The sequence below is a fragment of the Phycodurus eques genome, chromosome 15, assembly GCF_024500275.1.
Source record: "Phycodurus eques isolate BA_2022a chromosome 15, UOR_Pequ_1.1, whole genome shotgun sequence".
NCBI lineage: Eukaryota > Metazoa > Chordata > Actinopteri > Syngnathiformes > Syngnathidae > Phycodurus > Phycodurus eques.
The window spans coordinates 5,898,270-5,926,214 of record NC_084539.1 but is presented as its reverse complement, the minus strand read 5'-3'; the positions used below and the strand labels follow the sequence as shown (position 1 = coordinate 5,926,214).

General features: G+C 40.1%; 1 protein-coding gene across 6 annotated transcripts in view; it reads left to right on the top strand.

Annotated features, from left to right (window-relative positions):
* Nucleotides 1–27,945, top strand: part of LOC133413359 (transcription factor 4-like) — a 197,705-nt gene that overhangs the window by 163,788 nt on the left and 5,972 nt on the right. For 4 of the 6 annotated variants that reach the window (XM_061697633.1, XM_061697631.1, XM_061697630.1 and 1 more), the window contains 10 exons: nt 327–475; nt 1,639–1,789; nt 7,573–7,643; nt 7,830–7,908; nt 11,432–11,511; nt 11,831–12,040; nt 18,953–19,085; nt 22,229–22,382; nt 23,902–24,131; nt 24,572–24,713. In XM_061697633.1, the coding sequence (XP_061553617.1) occupies nt 327–475; nt 1,639–1,789; nt 7,573–7,643; nt 7,830–7,908; nt 11,432–11,511; nt 11,831–12,040; nt 18,953–19,085; nt 22,229–22,382; nt 23,902–24,131; nt 24,572–24,713 (1,399 nt within the window). Of the gene's footprint in view, nt 1–326; nt 476–1,638; nt 1,790–7,572; nt 7,644–7,829; nt 7,909–11,431; nt 11,512–11,830; nt 12,041–18,952; nt 19,086–22,228; nt 22,383–23,901; nt 24,132–24,571; nt 24,748–27,945 lie in introns of all 6 variants that reach the window. The other 2 variants (XM_061697629.1, XM_061697634.1) reach the window with 1 other exon arrangement.

Sequence of the window (27,945 nt, the reverse complement as noted above, 5' to 3'; positions counted from 1 at the left end):
AACACTCCAAAGAATACTTGATACATGATTGCGGAAAATAATTGTTTATTGTATTTTGACTGATTCGACAGCTATTTTAAATGAATATGCAGGATAGTTATAATGATGTGTGTAGTATGACTATATTACAAATCTGTACTGTATGTATATTCATCATTATTTTTTACTGTATTTAATCCCAGTGGGGTTTTTTTATTTTATTTTCTTGCTTATTCCGCAGTATAGATGATTTTTAATGTGCCTTTAACTAACCAGATGCCCCCCCCCCCCAAAAAAAGACCACGCTTATATATCAAATGAGCCATTTTATTGTACTCTTTTTTTAGATGGTCACCACAGCGGTGACCACTGGAGCAGCAGCAGTAGCAATATAAGCCAACAGGGTTACCACAGCAGCATGTTGGGAGGGGGGAACTCTGGCCATGGCCCCTCCCAGAGCTCCTCCTATTGTGGGGTTCATCCTCACGACAGACTGGTGAGCCCAGATCTTATTGACTCTTTACAACCACCAAGGTCTCTGAAGTTTTCCAAACCCTAATTTAATCATCACCAATATTGTCATCATCATCATCATGTATAATACATTCTATTCTAGCCCAGTTTCCGACTATTACTAAACCGTAATTCACTCACTTCAATTATGGTTTAGTTCGCTTTGTAATTTTCCTGTCACACTTTTTTAGCACGCTTCTAATAGAGCAGTGTCTCCAACCTTTATTGAGCCAAGGCCTAATTTTACACTTCAAAAATCTCATGGCACATTACCGAGCAAAAATATGTTACAAATAGTGTTTACAGTACATATATATATATATATATATATATATATATATATAATGATTTGCTCACAAATTGACTTAGTGTGAAATCTGGGCCTGTTTCATTCCGAATGGCAACAGGTGGGTACACAGGTTAATTCTACACGCTGCCATCTAGTGGAAAAGTATTTCTTAGTTGTGCCTGTCGTTCTCCATTGCTGGCATAGATAGATGAGCAAAGCTACATTGCTTGTAGTAAATACATCTAAATATTAAGACCAATTCATTGAAATGGAATTTCCCATGGCACACTTGATGATCTCTGTGCAGCAGTAGAGCGGTTGGGAATCATTGCATTATATTTAGTTACTTCACTGTTGCAGTGGAATGTAAGAGGGGTGTGGGAAAAACTGAACTGAACTGAACTGTTCTGCCTGGTTGAAATTGCGGCTCGACATCTAAAAAAGAATCAAACTGAAAAAAAAAAAACCCTCCACTCATTATTTCACATTGATGTGTTAGGTATATTTAAAGTGTGCTGTCATTTGGCTTTAAACTCAACAAATCAAAACAAGGGTAAAAAAAAAAAACAAATCAAAAGGATGGGTTGTTAAATGTTATTTGTGGCCTCACTTCAAAACAGCAAAACAATTTTAAATTGTCATTTATACTCATGGTCTTTCAAAGTAGACAATTTGAACAGTATTATTCGCTGATCGGGGAAGAAAACATTCATAACCTACATCTTTGGATTTACTACATACTTTAAATAGCTTCACTTTGTTCAGAAAAATGACAAAATTACACTTGCTCCGTGCACTTATGTGAACACTTTATTATTCAAATGAGCTCCTGCCTTCTTTTGGACGTTTCTGTTCAGAGCTACCCAGCACATTCATCAGCAGACATCAACTCCAGCCTTCCCCCCATGTCCAGCTTCCACCGAGGAGCGGGCAGCGGGAGCGGGACCAATCACTACAGCACCGCCTCTTGCTCCACTGCTCCCACCAACGGCACAGACAGCATTATGGGTAAGACCTCTGATCATAGCCTGACCCTGAACCAATGTTGCAGCTAACTGTCAAAGATAAAACTTCAAAAAAATACATGGTGTAGATCAGTCACGCACTGGACTCTTTGCACGTAATCTCTTACGTCGCCAAATGACGGTGTTTACAGAATTTGCCCAGACGTACATTGTCTTTGTAGTCCTCCTCCAAAGCACCCAGCCACAAATTAGCATTAAGGTGTACGCCTCTTCTTACATACACGGATAGGAACAATTAGTCCATATTCTTACAAACTTTGTGGGTACATTAGATTTAGATGATCAATATGCTCATAAACAATCCAGGTTATTGATAAAATACTGTATTTGTGTGGTAATCTGTTATAATATTATGAACAGTTCCAGTTATTTAGGTAGATAATATCTAACATTGTGTTCTATGTATATATAAGTTTTTTTCTTGTTTTCTGTGTCATTAGTGTCAAATAAAGACAGACAGATAGACAGACAGGGGAAGTGGCTTTCTGCTTCAGATCTATGAAGAAGTATGAAAAAGCTCACAATGCAAATGTAGGGCTGCTTAACATTATGGGTAGCATTTTCCCATTTTACCGCATATAGCAGGATCCGGCCAATCTTTGTAATAAAAATTTAGTGAGTTAATTTCTGTTTGAGAGCAATTTGGATGAGGATGTGCACATTGAAACACATCAATGTTCATAGTATTGTTTGTGTTGTTTTTAATAGAAAAAAAATCTTTTTTTTAAGGCTCATACTGAGCTGTTTACTCAAGATGACGAATACAAGGCTGTCATAGTCAGCCAAGCTGGAAAAGGGTAAACCATATGATGCGCGATGGATATGTGCAAAGAGCCCATTTTATGACCAATTGGAATGGCATATTTTGTGGCTGGTACTCCGAACATTGGGCGAACAGATTTGGAATGTATCGTGTAATCTTGTAGGCAATTAAAAAAAAACAAAAAAAACGCAGCCATTGAAAATAGTTATTTTGTGTTTTAACTTAATTTCCGACAACTTCCATTCACTTGGATTGTTTTTAATGACATGGATACAAATAAATAGATTGAAGCTCACTAGCACAGGAAATAGCAGGCCTTCCAAAACAGAATTAATTGCAATGAGAAAAACACTTCATTTTGTCTCCACCTTGACATCTACACACATGCGCACACACTTACATGCACAACATGCCATATGGACCCATTGCTTTGAGTCCAATAGAACAAATAGGCAAGCAATAAGAAACACATTTAAAGTTTGTTTTCATGAAAAGACATCTGCAACATTCCAGAAAGTTATTGCGAGCGTGTGTGAGTGCACAGGCACACACACACACACCTACACACAAACACGCCACACACACACACCCACGCGCACATTCATAGCTCAATGTAAGTGATTGGGAAGGAAAGAAGTGGGCGAATTAAGAGAAGGGCAGAGAAATGACGCAAAGACCGAAGTGAAACTTAATGTTTGTCTAAGACCTTTCAAGATGGGTAAAAAGTCCAATAGTGTGTTTTTCCTTCCAACTCCACAGTGTAGCATGAATAAAGGCTCAAATCAACCACCGGCATGAATCCGGCATGACAAGCAACGTAAATCTGCGCGGAGGCAGGGTTAGACGCAGTTTGGTCATTTCTCAGTCGTATGAAAACCAGAATATTTAAAAGAGGGTGGTCTGTGCCACTGTGGAAGTGAACACAGCCAAATTCATTCAACACCAATCAAAGCGGTTTCCCCTTTAAATGTGGCGCAGTGACAGTCTGGACAGAGACGTCTCTTTGCGGAAGAGGACGATGCGTAATCGCAGCAATTCATGCATGACTCGAGCATTGTCACTGCTCTTGCTTGGCCAGAGTGGCAACAGATAATGTGAGCGGGTACCCTTATTAAACACAGAATGAGCTGGTGATAACCGCTGACAACTTATGTATGTCGGAAGACATCATGTATCAATCCCCACCTCTGATCATTCGTGTGTCCCCGCCATAGCTGAGCCGGCCACTGGGATGATTTAGGTGTCACCCACAACAGGAAAAAATGATGTGGGCAGGTGGGAGAATTTTTACCGCTGCTGTTTATTCTATCAATCAGAGAAAAGAGCACTCATTGAAATAAAAATAAATGGTTTGACATCGTGTCAAAGCCCACAGAGGAGAATTACCATCATTTCTCATATATATTCCCCCCCCAAAGAATTGCCAAAATTCAATAGTTTACCATATACATAGGTATAGGGGCAAAGGGGGGTGGGGGGGATCACATTCTATAAATGTATGCTACCATCTAGTGGTTATGAAAAAGCTGTACACTTCCATTCTAATATGCCACTGCCACCTAGTGGTTATAAAAAAGGTGTAGCCTACACTTTCATTCGAATATGACAGGGGTACTACGCATGACTGCATATATGTATATATGTACAGTTTTGCTTATAAGTTTACATACCCTGGCAGAATTTGTGAAATATTGTTTTGTTTTTATTTTTTTTATGGTTATGTTTTGTTTAACGATCATGCTTTTCTGAAATGCTTGACCATTTAATTTTAATCTAATTAAAATCCATCCATTTTCTGAGCCGCTTCTCCTCACTAGAGTCGCGGGCGTGCTGGAGCCTATTCCAGCTATCATCGGGCAGGTGGCGGGGTACACCCTGAACTGGTTGCCAGCCAATCGCTGTAATCTCATTAAAATAAAATTAAATGTGTTTCACCTGATTCTTCATGTTTTCTTTAAAGAATTGTACCCATCTTACAAATTCTGCCTCGGTAATCAAATAAATGAGCGCAACTGCGTGTTTTCTAATTTACTAAATAAAAGTAGGGCTGTGAATTTCAAAATAAGAGCAACTAAATATTATTGGGGAAAAAACTAACAAAATACAGATAATACTTCATGTTTTGATCATATGGGTAGAAGCAAAATCATGCATTGTAAAAATGCATTATACATATGTAAAAGGGTTTTCCGGAATTTTGAGGTAAACTTTGGGGGTACGTATTATACATGGGTGCGCATTATACGCGAGAAATTAAGGTATCTTTAAGAGGAGGACAAGCAATTATGGATACCCCTATTGCAAGCATTATTGGGGAGACATCATTATACATGCAGCCAGCCATCTTCAACCACAGCTCCCGTAGAGGTGCACTTGCTTCCATGGAACTATTCTGGGGAATGAATGAATGAATGATTCGCGTGTTCCTCCAATCAATGCGGATCACAGATTATTCGCGCATTGATTGAATGAAATACTTTGCTGTTCATGTAGCTGAATTTGTTGTGCGGTGCTGCTTTTATTGAAATGTGGGTGAAATCTATGGCTTCAAAATGTTTCGGAGACCTTTCTTTAATTTCAGCTTGTTGACGAAGTCTGTATGGCAACTGGATGTAAATTACGACCAGGTAAATAATTGCACATCGGCGCGATTCAGCTCAAAGTGTTGGATGCAAAATGCCGCATACTATATGTCTACAATCTGTCGCTAAAATGTCCCGGTGGCCAAAAGTCCCAGTGACGACCAGCTTTGGTGACCCTCTCAGGGGATTCTATTTGTTAGGTGCATTGTTCTACCACAAGGTTTTGTGTGTATGTATGGTCAGAGCTTTGTGTAAATTTATGTACATCCCCAGGCATAAGTCCAACTTGATAAATCCCGTACTTTGAGTGGAAATGTTCATACGCATGCTTTACGCACACTTTTGGGTGTACGCACACTCAGTCAATGAAAGCCCTGAATTGTCATTCAGCCGGGCACGTGTCAAAGGAGACACCCTGGTTGAGCCGAAACGCCCAGCTTGGCACAGACCGGTCTGCCACATTGCCATACACGAAAATCTGGATACGCCATCATTTACGCTCTGTCAAAGATGCACTGTCTACGGAAATAGAGCCCAGAGACTCAGGATACTTTCAATACCTAAAAAGCGTTCAATTATGTCATGACAGTTGTGTTTCTTTTAGTGAGTATATATAAAATAAAACATATAGGCAGATAATGCAACAAGATTACTCCTTTGTCTTTGAAGAGATCAGGTAGGCAGACAGAAAAATGCCCTTTTCATCTCCTCCTTTGCGGCTATAATCTCTCATTGATGAAAAAAGATTTCCCCCCGCATATGTTCTACATTTTGCGTCAAGTCTAGATCGGAGTTCATGTGTGAGGTTTATGGTGGTAATCTCTTGGATGGTTTACTAGGCCAGTAGTGAGGCATGAGTAAGATCCCAAAACATATGCTGCTTCCTGACTCTCACTGTTCCTGTCTGACTCTCTTCTCTTCTCTTGGTCTGTAACTGCTGAAAGAAATCCAGTCCTGCCAATCGCTTTAATGCATTCATTTGCCAAGAAATATTATATTTTTCTTTACACACTGTATGTGTTTCTGTATGAGCCTATGTCTATCTTGTGTGTATGAGCGTAAACTTTCCATCTGCTATCTGCTATCAGGAGAGATGAGTTGTGAGCATGTCAGACTCTATCTGCCTGCAAGTGTGTGCGTGTGTGCGTGTGTGTGTGTGTGTGTGTGTGTGTGTGTGTGTGTGTGTGAGAGTGGAAGTTCATCTGGTACATTGAGGTCAGATCCTTCCTTTCTGGCATCAGCACACCGCAAGTGTGCGAAACAGATTTGGTTGTACAGTCAATCCTTGCTATTTGCGAGGGTTAGGGTCAAAGATCCTCCGCAAATGGCAAAAGTATGCGAATAGGAGACACCCCCATAGAATATTTTATAATTCTCCTTATTAACAGTTATTATCTAAAACTCTTTTAATACAATTTTAAACTAATTATAAAATATGTACACCCATAAATGTACAGTACCTATAGTGCCGGCATAGGGGTAATTTTATAACATAGAAGCTTAAAATTACACACTACTGTCTTCCCTATTGCTGTTTCGTTCTTCTTTATGTACTGTACGCTCATTCATGCCATGATGGCAAGATACCGATGCCTCACTTTTTTTCAGTTTGAGCATATATAGGAGGTTTGGGCAATATCTTAGGGCATTGCAGAAAAAGCACAAAAATATGTGGGTCAGTGCGAATAGGTGTGTTTTACAGCAAATATTTTTAGTAATGTTCTGCCGAAGTTTTAAAAATGTAAATAGCGAATCAGAAAGGATTTATTATTCCAAGTTTTTAGACACACAGTTTAACATATTGTGATTTAGTGTACTGAAATGGATGCACATTTACTGTATATTACAGTGAACTGTGCCAAGAATGTGACGTCACAGTTTGGTCTTTTTTTTAGAAGCTTTAGGACAGGATGTTTGATTGTGTAGAGCACACTTTTGTTGGATATGTAGTAGGGGAGTGGATCTCTTGCGACCTCATGATTTGATTACAAATTTGATTTGATTATGATGAACCGACTGGTTAGCACATCTGCCTCACAATTCTGAGGACTAGGGTTCAAATCCCGGTCCCGCCTGTGTGGAGTTTTGCATGTTCTTCCCGTGTCTGTGTGGGTTTTCTCCGGGTACTCCGGTTTCCTCCCACATCCCAAAACCATGCGTGGTAGTTTAATTGAAGACTCGAAATTCCCCGTAGGTGCGAATCTGAGTGCGAATGGTTGTTTATTTGTATGTGCCCTGTGATTGGATGGTGACCAGTTCAGGGTGTACCACGCCTCTCGCCCGAACATAGCTGGGATAGGCTCCAGCACGCCCGCAACCTTAGTGAGGATAAGCGGTACAGAAAATGGATGGATGATTATCAATGGATATTTGTGTGTGTGTGTGTGCGTGCGTGCATGCTTGTGTTTGTATGTGTTACAGCTAACCGAACACAGAGTGGGACAGCCAGTACCTCTCAGACAGGAGACGCCTTAGGGAAAGCACTTGCATCGGTAAGTTCAGCACAAACACACACACATACCTATAACAGACATTATTTTGTCTCTCAATAATATTATATTATTATCCACTCCACTATTTTTTCCATAATTATGAAATGTGCCATACTTCAATTCCTCTTTACAGGTTTTGCAAGCCACTTAACTCCCCTTTCCTGTTTTTTGTTTGTGTTTCTTCAGATCTACTCCCCAGACCACACAAACAACAGCTACTCATCCAATCCCTCAACTCCAGTGGGCTCCCCGCCCACCCTCACAGGTAGAAACATGACGTCCGACATCCGGCAAATACACACCGACATCACAAAACAAACACCCAGAGAAAGGAGAAACAACGTTTTAGTCTTTATTTCTTTTTTTATATTAACATTAGGACTCGACTGTGATTGACTGGAACTTGTTTCAAACCCCGAATCATGTGATATCAGATCCAAACGAGATTGGCATCAAATAAAACTGTAACAATGCATTGAGCTCACCTGTTTGTGTCTTTTCTCTCCGTCTCTTCCTCCTGCTCCTTAAAGTGAAAAATGACTCCTAATAACAATTGTGTTGAATTTGGCTCTAATTGTCGCAGCAGCATACATCGTTTTATATTCCTCCTCCGAGCCTTGTGACAGATAGCTTTAATTACGAGCGCTACTTCGACAAATTGTTCACAAACCTACAGGCTGTATGAGCATGAGCTTCAGCCTACCCCACAATACCCTCTTCCTCCCCTCTCTCCCCCTCTTCGTTATTATAGGTGGTTGGGCTCCTGCTTGCATAACCATAATTGGTGTTTATGATCGTGTCAAAGTCGCTTTACTTTTTACAAATTAGAATTGAAACCTATTAGTGCAAACTACATGCAAATTGATATCCAAGGCTAATAATGCTGCAAGGGTGTTTGACAGTGTTGGACTGAAAACAATTTACCCTGGCGTTTAATAGATATTTGTATTTGCACATGAATGTACCCAGGTGACTGTATATTAATTATCATGTGGAAATTAGCATGTCATCTGAATAAAGGCAAAGGGAGAACAAACAAGAAGGGATACATGGGCTAATGAGATGATTTCAGAGATATGAAGCCAAGACCAAGGCTCAGGACAGTGAGGAGTTGCACCGCTATAGAAGTGTAAGAAGACAAAGCAAAGGATGGGCAAACAAAAGGGAGAGATACAAGTGCTGTGCAAAAGAGGAGGAAATGGAAGTGGAGGAGATTTAATGAGGCCGCAAATTAGACTCTAAGACAATAGGTCTGTTCCACTTAAGTCAACTTCCAATCCAAGTATTACTTCCACTGTAAATTATTGATGCACTTTTCTGTCACGCAGTGTTTTAATAGCAAACGTAACATATGACCTGGTGTTTGGATACCTCTGCTTTGTGATCGCTCAATCTTAGTGACATGTATACATCGCATCATTTTGTCCTAATTATTGATTCATTGTGTACCTGTGAGCTTGCGACACAAAATTTAAGAGAAATTTGCTGGGTTTTTTACTCCTTGTTGAATTATGATGAATTTTAAATAGCTTTTGTACTGCTGCAGTAAATATTTGAGGTACTGTACAACTATGTGATGCCCCTACTAGTAATGTTACAATGGAACTATAAACAAAACTTTATATTATGTTAATGAGACAACATTCTGGTTCTGGTAGTGCTTAATCTTCTTCTTGTTTGATGTCATAGCAGTGTTTTGCTGTTTGTTTGTTTTTTTTGGGGTGGGGGGGGGGGGGGGGGGGGATCATGAAAAAAAAATTAAGACCGTGGTAAATTTGTTCAATAGCAGTTTCTGATTTTGGTTTTCCCAATAAAGACATTTTAACTATTTGTATTGTAGTTAGAAGTACAATAAACATGAAAAACACAGCTATTGATAGGTAAAAAACGTGAAGCTGAGAGAAGATGGGACATCAGTCAGAGCCATTGCACAAACACTGACCAAAAGAAAATGGGAAGTTGATAACAGGAAATCGTGATCACCTTCTACTGTTTGCCGAGACTTCATGAACAAAATTAGTGCAGAGGCTACACAAGAGGATGGAAACCTGGGTTCGAATGTGGTCTCCAGCCTTCCTGTGTGGTGTTTGCATGTTCTCCCTGCACTTATGTGGGTTTTCTCCGGGTACTCCAGTTTCCTCCCACATTTCAAAGACATGCATGTTATGTTCATTGAAGACTCTAAATTGTCCTTATCAATTCAAAATTTGATTCCATCCATCCATCCATCCATCCATCCATCCATCCATCCATTTCTCCATACCGCTTCTCCTCACGGGCTTGCTGGACCCCATCCTTTCTATCTTCGGGCAAGAGGCGGTGTACACCCTGAACTGTTCGCCAGCCAATCACAGGGCACATATGTACAAACAAACCATTCACACTCACATTCACACTTATGGGCAATTTAGTCTTCAATTAACATAACATGCATGCTTTTGGGATATTGGAGGAAGCTGGAATATCCGGAGAAAACCCACGCTGGCACAGGGAGAACATGCAAACTCCACACAGGCGGGGCCAGATTTGAACCCGGTCCTAAGAACTGTGAGGCAGATGTGCTAACCAGTCGGTCGCCGTGCCGCCTAATTTGATTCCCCTCTCCAAATTAATTTGTAAGCTACTTGAACCAAAGAATAATACTCTCAAAGCCTCATGTTAATGTTAATTCAACCAGTGTCTCTCATCTCACTCTACCAGTTAATGAGACCTGTCGATTTGGATATAACCCTTTCAGAGTCAAAACGCAAAATTTGTTTTGCGGAGAACACATGCTAATCAGACAATTATTCTATTTTCAAAGACAGACATCCTGATATTTTCATAACTGTTAGGAGTTATGATGAGGTTGTGTGTGTTTTATGTTTAAACATCACAAGGGGACGTGATGAGAGATCTCTAGCATGTAAAGTTTTGTCTGTTAACATCAAACCTTTCTTCTTTGTACATGTCATCAATAATCTACACGAGAGATGGACAGAGCTCTATTATATTATACCATCTAGCTAAAATAAACACAAGTGTCCAATAATGAAAAAAATAATAAAACACAGGTCTAAGAACATCGCGTTTGTTGATGAGAGGGAAATCTGATGGTTTCAATGGCAGAAAATACAAAAGATGTTCCAAATTGAAATCTTTATTCGAAGAACAAACTATATTTTTGCTGCAATGCTGTCAACAATTGCAGTAAAAAAATTAACTGCCTTGCGTACAGTAATGGAAGTAGCACTACTATGCCATCGGAGCCTGAGGTCGTGTGTCAACATCTTCATGTTCAAATGTACAGGGCATATGAAGTAGCTGCCAATGACTTTCGTTGAGAAATATTAACATGACAACAGTCAGAGTCCGTTGGGCAACTGAAAACACTAATTTCAAAGGTACTGATGACATGCTAACTTTTTTCGCTTGGGGAACTACACCTACATACTTTTTTTGTTTAGTTCGAAAGAGTCCTACACTAAATGTTCTGTTTTTCTCTTCATGTTTTTCCTTTTTGATTTTACATTTATGCAGTAAAATAGGTGGGAACATTTTGATTTTAACCTCAGCTGATTACTGTCAAGTCGTGGAATCCATTGTGTCTGTAGCGTTTCTTTACAAAACAAACACTTGAAATGTGTTGTGAACATTTTACAGACAACCACTGTGTCTACTGGCCTTTTCTTCGTATTTACTGCTGCTCCGTTTCATGTAGATAATTATATAGATATCTTTCCTGCATTATAAAACATTGTCCAATTATCTTCCTCATATTTCTTGACATTTTCTTTTTTCTCTCCCAGCCGCCAGTTCAGCTGTTTGGTCCAGGAACGACGGGCAGGGAGCATCGTCGCCAAACTATGAGGCTCCACTACACTCGCTGGTATGCACACCCACACCTCCACAGAGTGTCTAAAATATATATGAGGTGTTTCTTAAGAGTTTGACTTCACACTTAAGTGTATTTTCGCAGTTTTCCCTTCCAACAGTGAAACATTTTTCACCCATCACAATTCTGAGAATAGGAAAATGCTTCAAAAGCCAACAACAGCCTTTTTCAACTCGATTTGTTGAGAAAGTGTTACTCGGTAAACAGTATTCTGTCCTGAGCTATTTTCAGAAGTTTGTTTGGTACGCTTGGGAAGCAAGCATGATTAAGCTCTGCAGGGTTTTCAACCCCTTTCTTTTTTTCCAACCTGCAGCAAAGTCGCATTGAGGATCGTTTGGAACGTTTGGACGATGCCATCCATGTACTGCGAAGCCATGCTGTAGGCCCATCAACAGCCATGACCAGTGGGCACAGTGACATGCACAGCCTTATTGGGGCTGCACATACGCACAACGGCGCTATGGGTTCTCTGGGAAGCGGCTACGGGACAGGACTGCTGTCAAGCAACAGACACTCACTCATGGTAGGACCTCAATGATGATGGTTTTGTATAAATGGATCATACATCGGTCATGTGCAAAGGTGGTGAGCCGTCCACTGATTGAATAGAAAACATGAAGGGACAAGTGAGTTTTGTCTTTTTATGTCCGCTTGAAACAGTAAACAGCTGTGTGACATAAGGAGATGTGAGAGGGTTTGTAGGAGAGGAACGTTCCGAAACGCATAAACACTTTCAGATGCCTGAGCATGTTCAGTCAGGCCGGGTTTGTTTATTTTTGTTTCTGCACATTCGCATGTGTAGACACACATATGTACCGAGTATAGCATTACACCTTTTCACCTTTAAATGTCTGTTAACAGAATGTGACATTATCCTATCCTCCTCCCCTGTTAGGCTGTTTATGCAATTTTGTGGTGACTATCTGCAGTTTGGTTCTTTGTTGTGGTAATGATGCCATTGCAGCCGCAATTAAGTGGAAGTGTCTCAGCAGACAACGTCTGTGATTAAATGAAACGTCCAAGTTTCAAACACAAAACTAATTCTAAATATCACACTGATCCTCCTAGTCTCCTTAAAAGTTAAAACTTTCTGTCCGTTTGAGTTGGGTTCAGCTCTCCATTGTTGACTTGGTAAGCACAATCACTTGTCTTGTACTGATGGAATACAGGTCAACGCGAGTTGACCATTAGTTCGGTCCCAGTGATTGACCTACTCCAAGGAGGTAAGCTTTCTGGCGAGGTGTGCTTTACTGTTGTGTGTGTTTGAGGAATTTCCACAAAAAAAGACACAACTAAACCAATTTCCACAATAAAAGAGTGTTGAGCAGAGGAAATGCACACACAGGAATTTGTTTGCACTTTTGTTAACGGCTTTGGCAGAGGTATTGATGCTAAATTGTAATACACACGGAACACTCAAGGCACTTGGTGACGTTAGCAACACTTTGCACTGTCCTCTATGGAGTAGTTCAGGAGCTTTGTCACATTCCCACTGGTCTGGGTGGTAGTATTTACTTGGAAGTGTTTTCTCTTAATGGAGAACACCTGCTGAAGAGGCGTGTGCATGTGTGTACGTGTATTTGTGTGTGTCACCCAGGTCTCAGTACTGCATCTTTGTCTCAGACAAACACGTTTTCTCGTCACCTCTGTCTTTATTCCAACTAGTAAGCATATTGCTTCTGTTGTGTACATAATGTTAAAGATATGTGTTCCGGTTTAAAATGATGAGGAAGCACAAAGCTCAGGCTGGAGAATCACCTAAACACCTGGTGTCCTCATCACAGATGTCTCTGCATGATAATCTGCCCACAGTGGGTGTGGTTTCGCAGAAGAACGTCATTGCATGTTATGTCAGTGCTCGCTGAGGTGCATTGTTGAAGTCGGCACAGGATGCAGCCATTATTACCTTGCTGCTTTTCTATGGTTGATTACAACATAATCGCAGGAATTGAATCACATGCAGCAGTGCCACTTCATGAAAAAAACAAGCGCTGCTAATTTGTTATTTACAAAAATTTCCTGATATCGGATAACCTCGGATTATTTATTTATTTATTTATTTTTTTAAATGTATCTATCAGATATTTGCCAATGCAGCAGATCAGACTCAGTCAATGCAAGCCTAATGTCATTGAAATGCGCGGATCAGTGATATACTGCACACACACACACACACACACACACACACACACACGCAGATGCACTCGCACACATACACGCACACACAGCTGTATGTAATTTGACTTTGTTTGGGAGAGACGCCTGCAGACTGAGGTCATCACTCTGGGAAAACAGGTGGCAGACGGATGTGGGTGAGCGAGGAGAAAATGAGAGACTAATACGTAGCATCAACTCAACATACATACATGCATACGTACATACATGCATACATACATACTGTACATATTAAACTACATTTGACATATACAGTACAATACAGAAATACCTTATACCACATTGCTCATAATTTTGGTTCTTCGTCATACATTTTAAAATGCAGTAATAGACTTGAACACTTCCTCTTAAAACCACAATACAAAAGGACTGAGTTAAAAAAATGCAATATTAATATGTACAGTATTATTTCTTTGCGCAATTACACTGAAATGTGAGCAATATTATGACCAGTGTTCTTGCTTTATTGCTTTAAATGCATTCTTATAGGTTCTAAAGCAAGGGCGTCACACTCATTTTTGTCTTGGGCCGCATTGTAGTTTTTGATTTCCCTCAGAGGGCCGTTAGAACAGTGAAATGTTTAATCACCAAATCATATAATTAACATCACACAACAAATTGAGGGATAACTAGTTTTGAAATCAAGGATAATAATTTGTTCAAGTATTGTTTAATTTACTGTAGAAGAAGGGTTTGGTCACAGAAAAATGCAATATCTCAACGTTATTGTTTATTATTATGACAATGGAATTTGGGTAAAGATTATAGATTTTAGCAAAAATCACAGAAGTTGACGAGCATGATTAGCTTTCGCGGGCCACAAAAGATGATATGGCGGGCCGCATCTGGCCCCCAGGCCTTGAGTTTGACACCTATGATCCAAAGAATGCACTGGAATCTTAACACGTTGTTAAACGCCACGATTGCTTCCACGTGTGCTCTTATCTCATTGGCCTCCTAAATGAAAGCACATGTGAGATGTTCATAATTAGCTACATACCCGGCCAATACCCATAAATGGACATACATGTCTTGAACAGGTTGTCAGGACTTTGTAGGACAACGTCCATAGTTGTAGTCATTGCGCATTTTTTGTTTTATCTTATATTCCTGGAGATCATTACAGTCAATACAGTAAGTTAAACAACCTTTATACTTGTATAATACAACATGGGCTTGAGTCTCAGATTGAACAAATAATGTGCAAAAAGCTGAACACTTTGTGGGTCGTAAGAAAAAGCAAAAATTTGAGATTATTATACACTGTATGAAAAGCTCTATTCCAAAGCGAGACGAATTTAAAAATGATCAATCTTCCCATTCATTAACATTCTACAAGGTCTTTTACACACAAAAAAGAGAGTAGCAAATATAATAATGTGTATAGATGTGAAAATTCTGAATTACATATTTATTTACATATGGTGACTTCTCATAGGTAACTGTTTATGTAACGAATAGTTGTTTCCAAAAGACCCAACAGAAAATGTGAAAAATACATTACATACTCTACATGTCATACCATTGGAAAATGTCCCTGTTTTTTTCCCCCTAAATGTGTGCATGTTTTTATATGTATGCACGCACACACACACACTCGCGCACGCACACACACACGTGCATGCATGCAGATGTAGCAATAGCAGGTGTTTTCCCTCAGTTTGCAATGTTGCACAGAGGACATATTATTCTGCAGTTTGTATGCAGATAGGTAGTAAAAAGGTTAGTGTGGCTTTATCCATCTGCTGTATCTATCTGGCTGCCATTGTATTATTGACCATAGCTTTTACCCAATAGCCTCACCCCTCTATAGGTTTTGGAATTTCACATTATTTGATTTTTCAATCAAAACCCTGCCACCATGACCGCTTTTGTCTGCCCTGTCTGACTGCTCAAATATGCTTTTTTTAAAAAATCATCTTCTATTTGCTTGATGCCAGTGTTTTATTCAGCATAAATACTAGTAATGGACATTTGACAACATTCCCTTGATCGAGTAAGGGAAACATTGCAATTATTTTAATAACTAATAATGTATATATATATATAAAAAAAAAGATATATGTTTAGAAATTGGTTGAGCCTGAATCAACAGCACCTCTGCTGTTCGCAGCCAATACTGCATTTTGATTTGCCTCAGTTAAAGTGCAGAGATGTCATTAATTAACAAGCAATTGGACTAAATTCATAGTGACCACTTGATTGATTACTATCTCCATCCCTAATAAACATAAAAGGTATGAAACAATACATTTTTTTTTAGATGTCATACCAGCAGGGAATGGTACATTCCTTTTAGAAAAACTTGTTGAGTGCGGAGTTTATGTTAGGTGTTAGTACAAGAACCCATCCGACTTTAGATGGTTCCCCCTTCGGTGCCCAAAACAAGACGTTTGGATCGAGCAAACCTTTTGTGCAAACATATTGAGGGTTGACAAAATGACTTGCAAAAACAAATGTGTAACAAAAAAGTTTGAATGATACCTCTCTTCGATTCTATTGTAGTGCACAAGCAGAATTATCATTTGAGGGTGTGGCTCCAATTCATGGCAACAATGCACACCTCTCAAGCAGCAGATCAGTTTGTGTAATTAATTTATATTTCTCACTGCCGTCTGTCTCCTCATCTTCCCTTCCTCATTGAACTAAATTAAGGAAGAGAGAAGGAAGGCTCGTTAAAATATAAAAGCCCTCCATTAAAAATGTACGCCACCCTCTCTTTTTCCTCGCTGCTGCCGTTTTACATTTGGGAATCCAGGCAATGATGAAAGGCAGAGATTGGAGGGACGAAACGACAGAGAGAACGATGAGTGGCAAGTCATAAATAAGGGACACGCACATGCACGGATGGAGAGATGGAAGACAATATAGGCGAACGCTGAATAACACTCATCATGCCGAGCGACGCATGGCCGACATTTTGTGCTTCAAAACATTTTGTGCACGCAGCGAGAGGGGACGTTGGCATGTGGCTGGCAAGACCTTGCTGTTAGCCAGTGGGATTAACAAACAGACAGGGGGGATTTGTTTTTCAACACAACTTTCTTCACACTGGGGTTACAATTCAAGCAATGCATCCAAAATCCTAAAACACTGACCGCTTTAAAAGCCCTAATTAATGTAGGGGGGGGGGGGATAAGAGACTTATTGGCCAAATATACCGTATAAATATTCATATAGTTCATGATGATCAGTTGGTTTGATTTTAAATTCTACACATCTACAAAGCTACTGTTGCAACTGCTCTGCTTGTTGCCAGTGTGGTCAAAATAACAATATTTTTTAAAAGATATTATTATAAATATTGTTATTATTTTAAAAATGTCCCTCGAAATGGTCTCGTTTTCTCCTTCACCAATTCATTCTTTACGCTCAGTGGCTGGTTTGCCCAATGAGTCGACTCTGCCCTTGGGATAACAACAACCTCTTAGGCTTCGACTGCTGCCCACTAAATTAATCACAGTAAATGAGCATGGTTTGGGAATTTTCTTCAGGGGGCGATATTATTATTATTATTATTATTATTACTTTTATTAAAATGTTAAATAATTATAATAATAATACTGGAGCATATAAACATCAAATGTCTTGATATCGATATTGCTGCGCAGACAACAATAAACCAAAATTACCTGCAAGGCTCTGCAGACAACATTAAACCAGACCACAAGTGGGCCTAGCAGTATTAGACTTAGCTAGCAACCAATCTTAGCAAACGTACATTCAAAATTGCAGAGAAACATGAGGCGTAAAAAAACATGAAACTATTTCAAGTTTAAGGATTTGTTTGCACTGCAGTGTTGGAAAATTCTCATTTACAGTAACTTTGTCTAATTCCAGCAAACTAGTGAGTTAAATTTGACAAGCTTGACGCTGCCATTGTTCCTCACGAGCTCTGGTATTAAAGAGAAGCTACTGTGCATGTACAACATTTACTGTGAATCTACACGTAAAGATTTTTGCTCTTCCAGAGCGGAAGCAGGTCACAAATCAGCCAAAACATCCAACGAAACAAGTTGACTCACTAATAACCATAAAATACACACCTATTTATAAATATTTTTTATTTTATAATTTGATTTATTTTTTGTTTTTGTTCATGTCTTCTTGAAAACAAGAGCCTGCATCTGTGACACTGATAAGGTGCCGCCTGCATGTACAATATTCATGACATCGTGCGACATGAATCATTAATTGTTTCGCTGATCTTGCTCAAAGTAAAACAAAGATATTTAAAAGTCGGATTTTAAGACCAATCTCAGGGAAAGAAAGCTGGCATCATACACACACACACACACACACTTAAACAGAGCCCATCTCGTGCCAAAACAGTGAGGCTGGAAGCCTCTTGGTGCCCTGGGAATTAGAAATCCCACAATCAAACATATGGACATTAAGATAATTGTCAGTGTGCGTGCGCGTGCGCGTGCGTGCGTGCGTGCGTGTCCGACAGATGGACAGGAGTCAGCCAAGCACACACATTCCATTCACACACGTGCACACTACGCACCGTACGGCCCCGCAAACACCAAGGAACAATAAAAGACCACACACAAGTCGAAAACATACATGTCACGACAGGCAGACATGATGGGACAGTAACATACGCGCTGCCTTGTAAATTTGGGCTTTTACAAAGGTAGATAACGCCCTCAAAAGGCCAAGGAATGAACTACAACACTAGGGAGAAAAAGGTTTTTAGCTCTTATCAGGGTGTTATTATTGATTTTTGTCCACATGCTGTAGATGTGGACAAACTCATACAAGAAAATACATTTGTATGGGAAAAAAAAAAAACAGTACCCAACAACACAAATCATAATAGGTGAATTGTGTCTTTGTGAGGCAAAGAAACAAAAATGAGAATGATTTATTTATGGCAAGTGAATATTTACAAGTGTATCTAACATTTAACTGCTGTGTTAAATAGGAGATGCTGAATGATTTGTTTTACTTTACCTTTTATGACCCAATTCCAACACACACATTACCATAATTCTGTCACACTGGACAAAAAAAAAAAAAAAAAATATATATATATATATATATATACACGCTATTTTAAATCCTACTGGTAACTTAAATGTTGATTAATAAACATAAGCACGATTTACTAATACTATTTACTTTCCAGAGAGTTCAAAGATATAGTTCCCTGGTTAAGCAAACTCGTGAGGCTGAGAAAGCGCATCTTCTCTGGCCAAGCAACAGGTTAATTTTTATTGATTTTTATTTTTTTCATCTTTTGTCTGTGTCATAGGTGAGCTCTCACAGAGAAGACGGCAGTATGGGCGCTTTACGTGGTGGACACTCGATGGCGGCCGGTCAGGTGCCACAGCTGCCTTCTCAGTCAGCCACCTCGCCAGACCTCAGCCAACCCGACCATTACCGTGGTACGTCCCACCGTGCTCGCGAGAGAATACAAATCAACCCAAATAATCAGAAAACGTGTGATGTTTTTTTTGTTTTGCATTTTCACAGTGAAAGCTATGAAAATGATCAATAGCCCATAAATAAATTGCAAAAATTTTGAAGGTAAACAAAAAATAAAAATACAGTCGAGACATACATACATGTGCCAGCATCATACCTTTCTGCATAACATTGGAAAAACACTGTATTAAAAATCTGTTAAATTTTTTCATGGGAGGGGTGGAGGTGAATAATTTGTTCATACAGTAAATCATCAAGTTGAGAAACATAAAATCTAACTTGAAGATGAGGTCATTCCAGGCAGAAGCAGACACACGCTAAATCAGATCTCAGCTAGCAAACTTCACATTTATTGAGCACTAAAACACTAAATACAGTAAATATATGGTATGAATATGGAGGAGGGAAGTGTATATGAGCACAATGTGAAACAAATTAGCCCTGAGCTCTTTTTAAAGGCTGCAAATGAGTTTGCTGGCAGCAAAGTTCAGCAAGTAGCAACCACAGCCAAGTGTGTAATGAGGTGAGAGAGAGTGAAACACACACTCAAGCAGAAAATAAGAGAGACGTTGCTCCTCATTTTAACACACACACACACACACAGTGTGTTGGAGGTGTTCAAGGCCGTGAAAAAAAGGATCTATTAAATGTTTTGGCAGCGGGAAATACCGCCAATTCAAAATCAGTGAGTCCTTATATGTTACTTATTTTACATCATCTAATCAACGATGATTGGCTCGCAACCAGTCCAGGGTGTACACCACCATCGCGCCCAAAAGGGTTTGGGATAGGCTCCAGCTTACCTGTGACCCTAATGAAGACAAGTCGTATATAAAGAGGATGGAGAAGAGAGACCTGTTTGGATGACCTGTTTGGATGACTCAATTTATTTCAGTAGCTACATCGTTGATATGCTCAAATATTATATACACTGCAAAATATTAAAACATAAATTAATATTAGTTATTTCACTCTTTGTATTTAATGCAATGAGATTAAAGGTATTGAGATTATGATTATGTTATGGTCCGCATGATTTATTTTAATGATATTTTTGTGGAGGGTTTTACAACAACACTGAAATATTTCATATTCAAACAGTGCTTAATTTGTTTAGTAGCTTGTGGGACAAGTGCTCCATTTAAAAAAAAAAATAGGATTTGCAATTTCAAAATTAGACTCAATTTTTTCTTAACAATCATGAAAACTTGGAATACAAATGTTAACCAGAAATTGTTCATCACAAAAGTGGCTACACATGATTCTTGATAGTAGAGTAAAAACAGTTCAAACGAAAATGACAACGTGTTGAGCTGCACTGAAGAAACAGTTATTAAATATATCACAAATCCCCAAATTGTTCAATGCGTTCAGTCTGCTCCCGTGTCTGCATTCATTCAAACATTCAGAAGCACAAAGCCGCTTTCACATTAAGCTCATTGAAATGCATCTATTTGTCCACAAACTAACAGTAATTGTACTGACGGACACACGCAAGCCAAACACAGGCTGTCACTCAAAAGTGAACACAAAATGCCCCCAGTCAAGCAGACTGAGATTCAAAATGGCCGACAGTTGGTGGTGTATGTGTGGTAAAAGAGGAGACTGTTCTGTGTTGACAGAGAATTTGGCAGCCTCCCAGTTACCGATCCATACAGACGTCAAATAAAGACTTCACTGTTCTACTGAGGACAGAGACCGACAGGAGGCTAGAGTCACATTTACATTTGCACAACAGCTTGCACACTTCCAATTCGCAGGCAAATTATTTTTTCATAATACTCTCCTTTTGTTAAACATTTACGATAAATACAACTTTCGCTAATTCTAGTAGTAGTTATTTTTAAACTGAATTCTAATATGTTGTACTCTTTTAAATTCTCTTTTTTTCTGTTACGGATCATACACATACATTGTCAGAAATAATACCGTGCGGAAAATATGACTTCGTAGCATAAACAAATACATGTCATAAATAGTACCCATAATTTTAATAATACCCATCCATCCATTTTCCTCCGCTTATCTGCGGTCGGGTCGCAGGGAAGCCCAGACTTCCCTCTCCCCAGCCACTTCATCCAGTTCTTCCGGGGGGATCCCGAGGCGTTCCCAGCCGAGAGACGTAGTGTCTCCAACGTGTCCTAGGTTGTCCCTTGGGCCTCCTCTCGGAGGGACGTGCCCGGGACACCTCACCAGGGACGCGTCCGGGGGGCATCCTAACCCAATGCCCGAGCCACCTCATCTGGCTCCTCTCAATGTGGAGGAGCAGCAGCTCGAGTCTGAGCCCCTCCCAGATGACCGAAATTCTCACCCTATCTCTAAGCGAGAGCCTGGACACCCTGTAGAATAAACGTATTTCGGCCTCTTGTATCCGTGATCTTGTTCTTTCGGTCACAACCCACAGCCCGTGACCATAGGTGAGGGTAGGAACGTAGATCGACTGGTAAATTGAGAGCTTCGCCTTTCAGCTCAGGTCCATCCTCACCACAACAAACCAATATAGAACCCGCATTACTGCAGACGCTACACCGATACGCCTGTCGATATCCCACTCCATTCTTCCCTCTCTCGTGAACAAGACCCCGAGATACTTGAACTCCTCCACTTCTCCTCCTCCATTTTAGTCATGCATTTTACAAAAATGTAAGCACCATCTACTGACTCCAAACTATTTGTTTTCATTTATTTTGTAGTGGTGTTCATCACTGTGAGTGTTAAAGCTACATATGCACGATCAAACCTGAAAGGGGCACATTTAAAAAAAGAAAAGAAAAAAAATAGATTCCACAATCAATAAGTTACCATGACGTCAAAGTTGCTATGGGGTTAAGGAACACATTACTTTTATAACATTCGGTAAACAAACATACGAAAAAATGTACAGATTAAAAAAAAGAACTACTAATTGATTATGAGGATTGATCGTAATTTGGAGTTTGGCATCATAGTCTGCAAAATTGTTGGAACAACCAGATGCAGCAAATTATGTCAAAAAAATGTCTGGGGACAAGAGAAAATGCTTCTTCGACCTTATGAGAATGGTCTTCAATGTACTCATTAGCCATTTTGAACCAATTAGGAAAACCTATTTTGCTCTTTGCAGCTTTGTCTGGAGGCCTTCAGGGCCAGAGCACCTCCTCCATCAGCTCAGAGATCAAGTCTGAGGATGAGGGAGATGAGAACCTCCTGCAGGACTCCAAATCCCTGGATCCCAAGAAGGAAGACATTGACAGCAAGGATCTCAAAGGAATTGATAGGTCAAGATCTAGGTAACCCGCCAACCACTGAGATGTTCACTTCTATCAAAACTCCTATTAGGCTGGTTTCCCAAATCACCTCAGTTCTGAGAGACCCTCCTGACTTGGCAATTGCTATGATTAAACAAACCTCTTGAAGGAATAGTTGATTGGTGAACTTAACTTGGAATGTATTTTCTGAAAATCTTCCATGGTTTTCAGAGAAGACTTGAACAAAGAAGGGCTTGAAGTAGTGAGTGCATTTGGGACCCAGCCTCTAGACTTTGATGAAGTGACCAAGTGTGATGAGAAGCAGCTAAATAAATCTACTAATACTGAGACATTTTGCTCGAAAACCACCAGGCAGCTCTGTTTTTGGAAACATGGCCGCTGCTAATTGATTTGAGTTAAGCCTGTGCGTTTGGCAGAGAACCTCAGCAGCGCTGGTGAGACAAAACAGAGGTTTCTGGAGGACAAGAAGCTCTTGTTTGATCCCATTCGTCTCTCCATGGTCTTGAGCCTGGTTTTAACTGTTTCTCACACAGCAGAGTAGAACCCACCCTCAATTTTCTCAAAGAAGTGCTACGTTGCATTCAGGCGATTGGAAAGTTGCACCAAAAGATGTTTGATCACAAGCCAAGGTGCAAGCTCCACTGAATACTTTTATTGTGACTGACTCTGAGGATAATAATACAATGAATGGAACTCTGAATTTACAAGTAGTAATACAGTAAATCATACAATTCACATAACAGAACACAAGGTAATTAAATTTGACATTTTCTTTTAAATTTCGATGTTTGAATAATGTAACAGTGGGACAAGTGGGCGACTGGTGAGCACATCTGCCTCACAGTTCTGAGGACCTGGGTTCAAATCCGGCCTCGCCTGTGTGGACTTTGTATGTTCTCCCAGTACCTTGCGTGGGTTTTCTCCGGTTTCCTTCCACATCCCAAAAGCATCCATGGTAGGTTAATTGAAGGCTTTAAATTGCCCGTAGCTGTGAATGTGAGTGTGAAAGGTTGCGATTGGGTGGCAACCAATTCAGGGTGTACCCCGCCACTCGCCTGAAGTCAGCTGGAATAGGCTCCAGTGCGCCCGCGATCCTAGTGAGGATAAGCAGTTTGAAACATGGATGGATGAATAATGGAACACATATTTTCCAATTTAAATAAACACTGACATTATCAATGCATTTGAACAAATCATCTAAAATCACAATATTTCCCACCCAGAATGCAGCTCAGCAGCCTTCACTCCTCCAGTAATAAATAAACTGTTAATTGTGATTTTCTTTTTCACTTGGAGGTTAAATGAAATCAGAACCATTTGGATCCCAAACCCCAGAGACTTGATATACATGATGATGGCGGTCATGACAATGATGATGTGAATCAATAATTTCACAATCTCTAGGTTCTCTTCACCATTGAGTGAAAAGAAAAGACCTCAAAACTAAACTTCCATCCTCAAATCTTACTCCCATACCCCCACCCATCACGTCCTCCCTCTTTTTCATCCACATCATTGGCCACCATAGCAACAACGACGATGAGGACCTGTCTCCAGAGCAGAAGATGGAGAGGGAGAGGGAACGGAGAATGGCCAACAACGCTCGAGAGCGTTTGCGAGTACGCGACATCAACGAGGCGTTCAAGGAGCTAGGCAGGATGGTCCAGTTGCACTTAAAGAGTGATAAGCCACAGACCAAGTTACTTATCCTTCACCAGGCCGTGGCAGTCATCCTCAGTCTGGAGCAACAAGTCAGAGGTCAGTGTACTATTTAGTCGGAAGCGCAAAATTGGACCTCACTATATAATCTACAAATGTGACCGCAAATGCATTTACTTTGATTATTTGAATTATTATTAAGGGATAATGCGCGTCCTATTTTTTTAATTTACATGTGCATCTCAATAAATTAGAATATCATTAAAGAAATAGTGTAATTCCAACTCAGCCACAAAGGCAGTAAGTAACTTTGGGTGATGCTGCTTCTCAGCAAGAAATTGTACACATGCTGTATGTCTATTAAGAACTAAATTAGATATTCCGAGGTTAGGCTGGTAACACATACTGTGCCAGGAGAGGGCAGCAATGCCATCTTTTGCCAAGATTGCTGCTTCTTGGCTTCAAGGTCGCCATTGACTTGCTGATTTCATGGCGGATGAATAATCCTTCTGACAGTTTCTGTCTCCTCCGATTTCCAGAGAGAAACTTGAATCCGAAGGCAGCCTGCCTGAAACGCCGTGAGGAGGAGAAGGTTACTGTGGCATCAGACGGGACTCCCCTCTCACTCGCTGCAGCACACCATGCCGCCATGGGCGATGGGTCAAATCCATTGGGACAAATGTAAAATGCAGCAACATCTTCTCCCTCATGAATGGTCAGAAGATTTCACTTATTCACTAATCTGCTGTTGTACCTTCAACTTAAAGCCAAATTGAATAATTGTTAAAATGTCCAGAATAATTTTGGCTCGCAAATAGCAATCTAAAAAAGGAAAATGTAAGTTATAATTCAGACAGACTTTGTCTTTGGGCCTTTGAACAGCTTATTGTGATAGATTTTCCAAAAAGAGAGCGAGAGCTACTGTTAATCAAGAAGGGCAGAAAATTACTGAATATGCACAATATCCAAAGCAGTCCAGAAAATGGCATGAAATTTAAAGAGACAAAAGCCCATATTCCAAAATGTACACCTTTTAGTTGAATGAATTTATGCTGTTCAGTTCCTGATGTGTACAGAGCTGATGATACAACAGCTGGACAAAAGAAACCAGACATGATTTAGTTTCGGTCTGGTCTAGGTACATTGTAACAACAGATTGGCAGTAAGTGTGATTTTGATGTGTGACTTTGTGTTCTGTCATTATTATTACTGTTATTATTGTTTTTTTTAAGCTGAGAAACTTTTGTTGTTGTTCTGTTCTTGGCTGTGCAGCCCATTTTCTACAATCGTCTACAGGTAATAGAAAATAAATAAATAAATTAGCCACAGTCCAAATATTCACAGAAAGTACGGGGTCCCCTCACTTGAGAGCTACAGTCACTGGTCATAGGTCTTAGCTGGAAACAATTTCGGTTGTATGCTGACCCTTGCCTTAGCCCATTAGTCGTTTGACTAATTTAGGCCTGGTACACACATAAGTATTTTTCAAATCTTAAAAAGATCAGACATAAACAGTTTTGGTCACAGTGTGCATGGTGTGCAACAACCCGGTAACACAAGACGCAACATCGAAGAGGACACGCAAGAGCAGAAAATGATGGTTTTGGGACTATTTTTACAGAAAATTCCTGAACTAAAAAAAAAAAAAGACAGTGGAAAAAATTGCCGAGACATTAAATAAGCACTCTCGGGTTTCCAACAGCTCCACGATCTGGCCGTCCATTTCTGAGGTCCACTGGACTTTGCGTTTCAGGTGTGTGAACTGTGTTATTTTACTGGTATGCTTTTATTTTGAAGGTCTGTTGAACCCACTTATAGCAAATAAATCATTGGGTAAGACATGTTTGTTTTTATTTACAGCCGCTTCCTCGTTCCCTAGTCAGGTCGCTTCTTGATTGGTTACATTCTGTTTTTCCGTCCCACTTGTATAGCGCCTTTCTAGGCACTCAAAAACGCTTTAGAATTGCAGACATTATTCAATTACTCAACGGTCACACCCTTGTGGTGGTAAACTACTTGTGTAGCCACAGCTGCCTTGGGGCAGTCTGACGGAAGCGTGGCTGCCATTCTGCGCCTACAGCCCCCGCCGACCACCACCAAACATCCAACCACATTCGTTCATAGGCAATTTGGGTTATTATAGGATAATCTGAGAAGACATAATATGGTCCGGTGTTTGTCATCTTTGCTCGGGAAGGGGAAATAATCCAGGACAAAAACAGCCCGATTGCTTTTATGTGTGTACCGGGCCTTGGGTGACATAGGCTTGGGTTATAGTTTTGTTTTCATGATTAGGGTCTCACATAGGAGTGGTAATCGCAGAGTAAATCTCTATTCAATACTATCGGAATATTCTGTTCAGGATAATGACAATCTCCCATCGAGTTATATGTTGGGAAAATATACTTAAATACATCACAATATCTATTCAATTTAACATGAAACAACATTGATTTGAGGTGAATACAAAAATACACTTTCGCAATCTCATAAAAAGTTTATTTGTCCAACACACCCACATATACAGTGGTCCTCGGTTTACGTCGGTACCAACATACAACGTTCTGAGGTTACGAACAACACACAATGTTTACACATGATTACAAACAACACGCAATGAATATGTTGTCATGTAGCACAAGAAGGCAAGCTCAGTCATTACTGTACTGTTTTCATTGGATCGTTTATATTTATGTACTAGAATTCTCGTAATAAAATAATTACATAAACATAACTATAACCCTGTCATAAACTGAGGACCCTGTGAATATGCATAGCTATATTCTTTTGGCTTTATATATACAATGGGAGGAATGATTTGTAATTGATTAAATTTCTGCATAAATTGCTCTTTATATAAATCACAAGAATAAACATCCATCCATCCATTCATCCATTCATCCATTTTCTGAGCCACTTCTCCTCACTCGGGTCGCGGGCATGCTGGAGCCTATCCCAGCTATCATCGGGCAGGAGGCGGGGTACACCGTGAACAGGTTGCCAGCCAATCGCAGCAAGAATAAGCAGTCTGCTTAAAATAATACCACACACAGAGTTATATGCTTTTATATTTTTATTAGGGCGGCACGGTGACCGACTGGTTAGCACATCTGCCTCACAGTTCTGAGGACCCGGGTTCAAATCCGGCCTCGCCTGTGCGGAGTTTGCATGTTCTCCCTGTGCCTGCGTGGGTCTTCTCCGGGTACTCCGGTTTCCTCCCACATCCCAAGAACATGCAATTGAAGACTCTGAATTGTCCATAGGTGTGAATGTGAGTGTAAATGGTTGTTTGTACCCTGCGATTGGCCGGCAACCAGCAATTGGCCGGCAACCAGTTTAGGATGGACCCCGCCTCTCGCCCAGAGTCAGCTAGGATAGGCTCCAGCACACCGCAACCCTGTTGACGTGGTGTGGAAAATGGATGGATGGATATTTTTAATAGCATGTAAACATTCAAGGACATGGAGGAAAGTAAGAGAAGCCTTTGATGTAATGATTGCTTGACATTCGTTTGGCAGCAATAATCTCAAACAAACGTTTTCTGTAGTTGCAAATCAGACGTGCACAATGATACACAATGTATTTTGGACCATTCCTCTTTGCAAAAGTGTTGCATTTCAGCAGAATTCCTGGAATGTCTGGTGTGAATGGCTCTCTTGAGGTCATGCTACCGCATGGGTTGAGGTCAAGACTTTGACTGGGCCACTCCAGAACACATATTTTGTTCATCTGAAGCAATTTGTTGTTGATTTTCTTCTATGTTTTGGACCATTGTCCTGTTGCAACACCCATGCTCTTTTGAGCATCAACTGTGTGACCGAGAGCCTCAAGTTCCTCTGGAAAAGATCTTGATAAACATGTGAATTCATTTTTCCATTGATGATAGCAAGCTGTCAAGGCCCTGAGGTAGTAG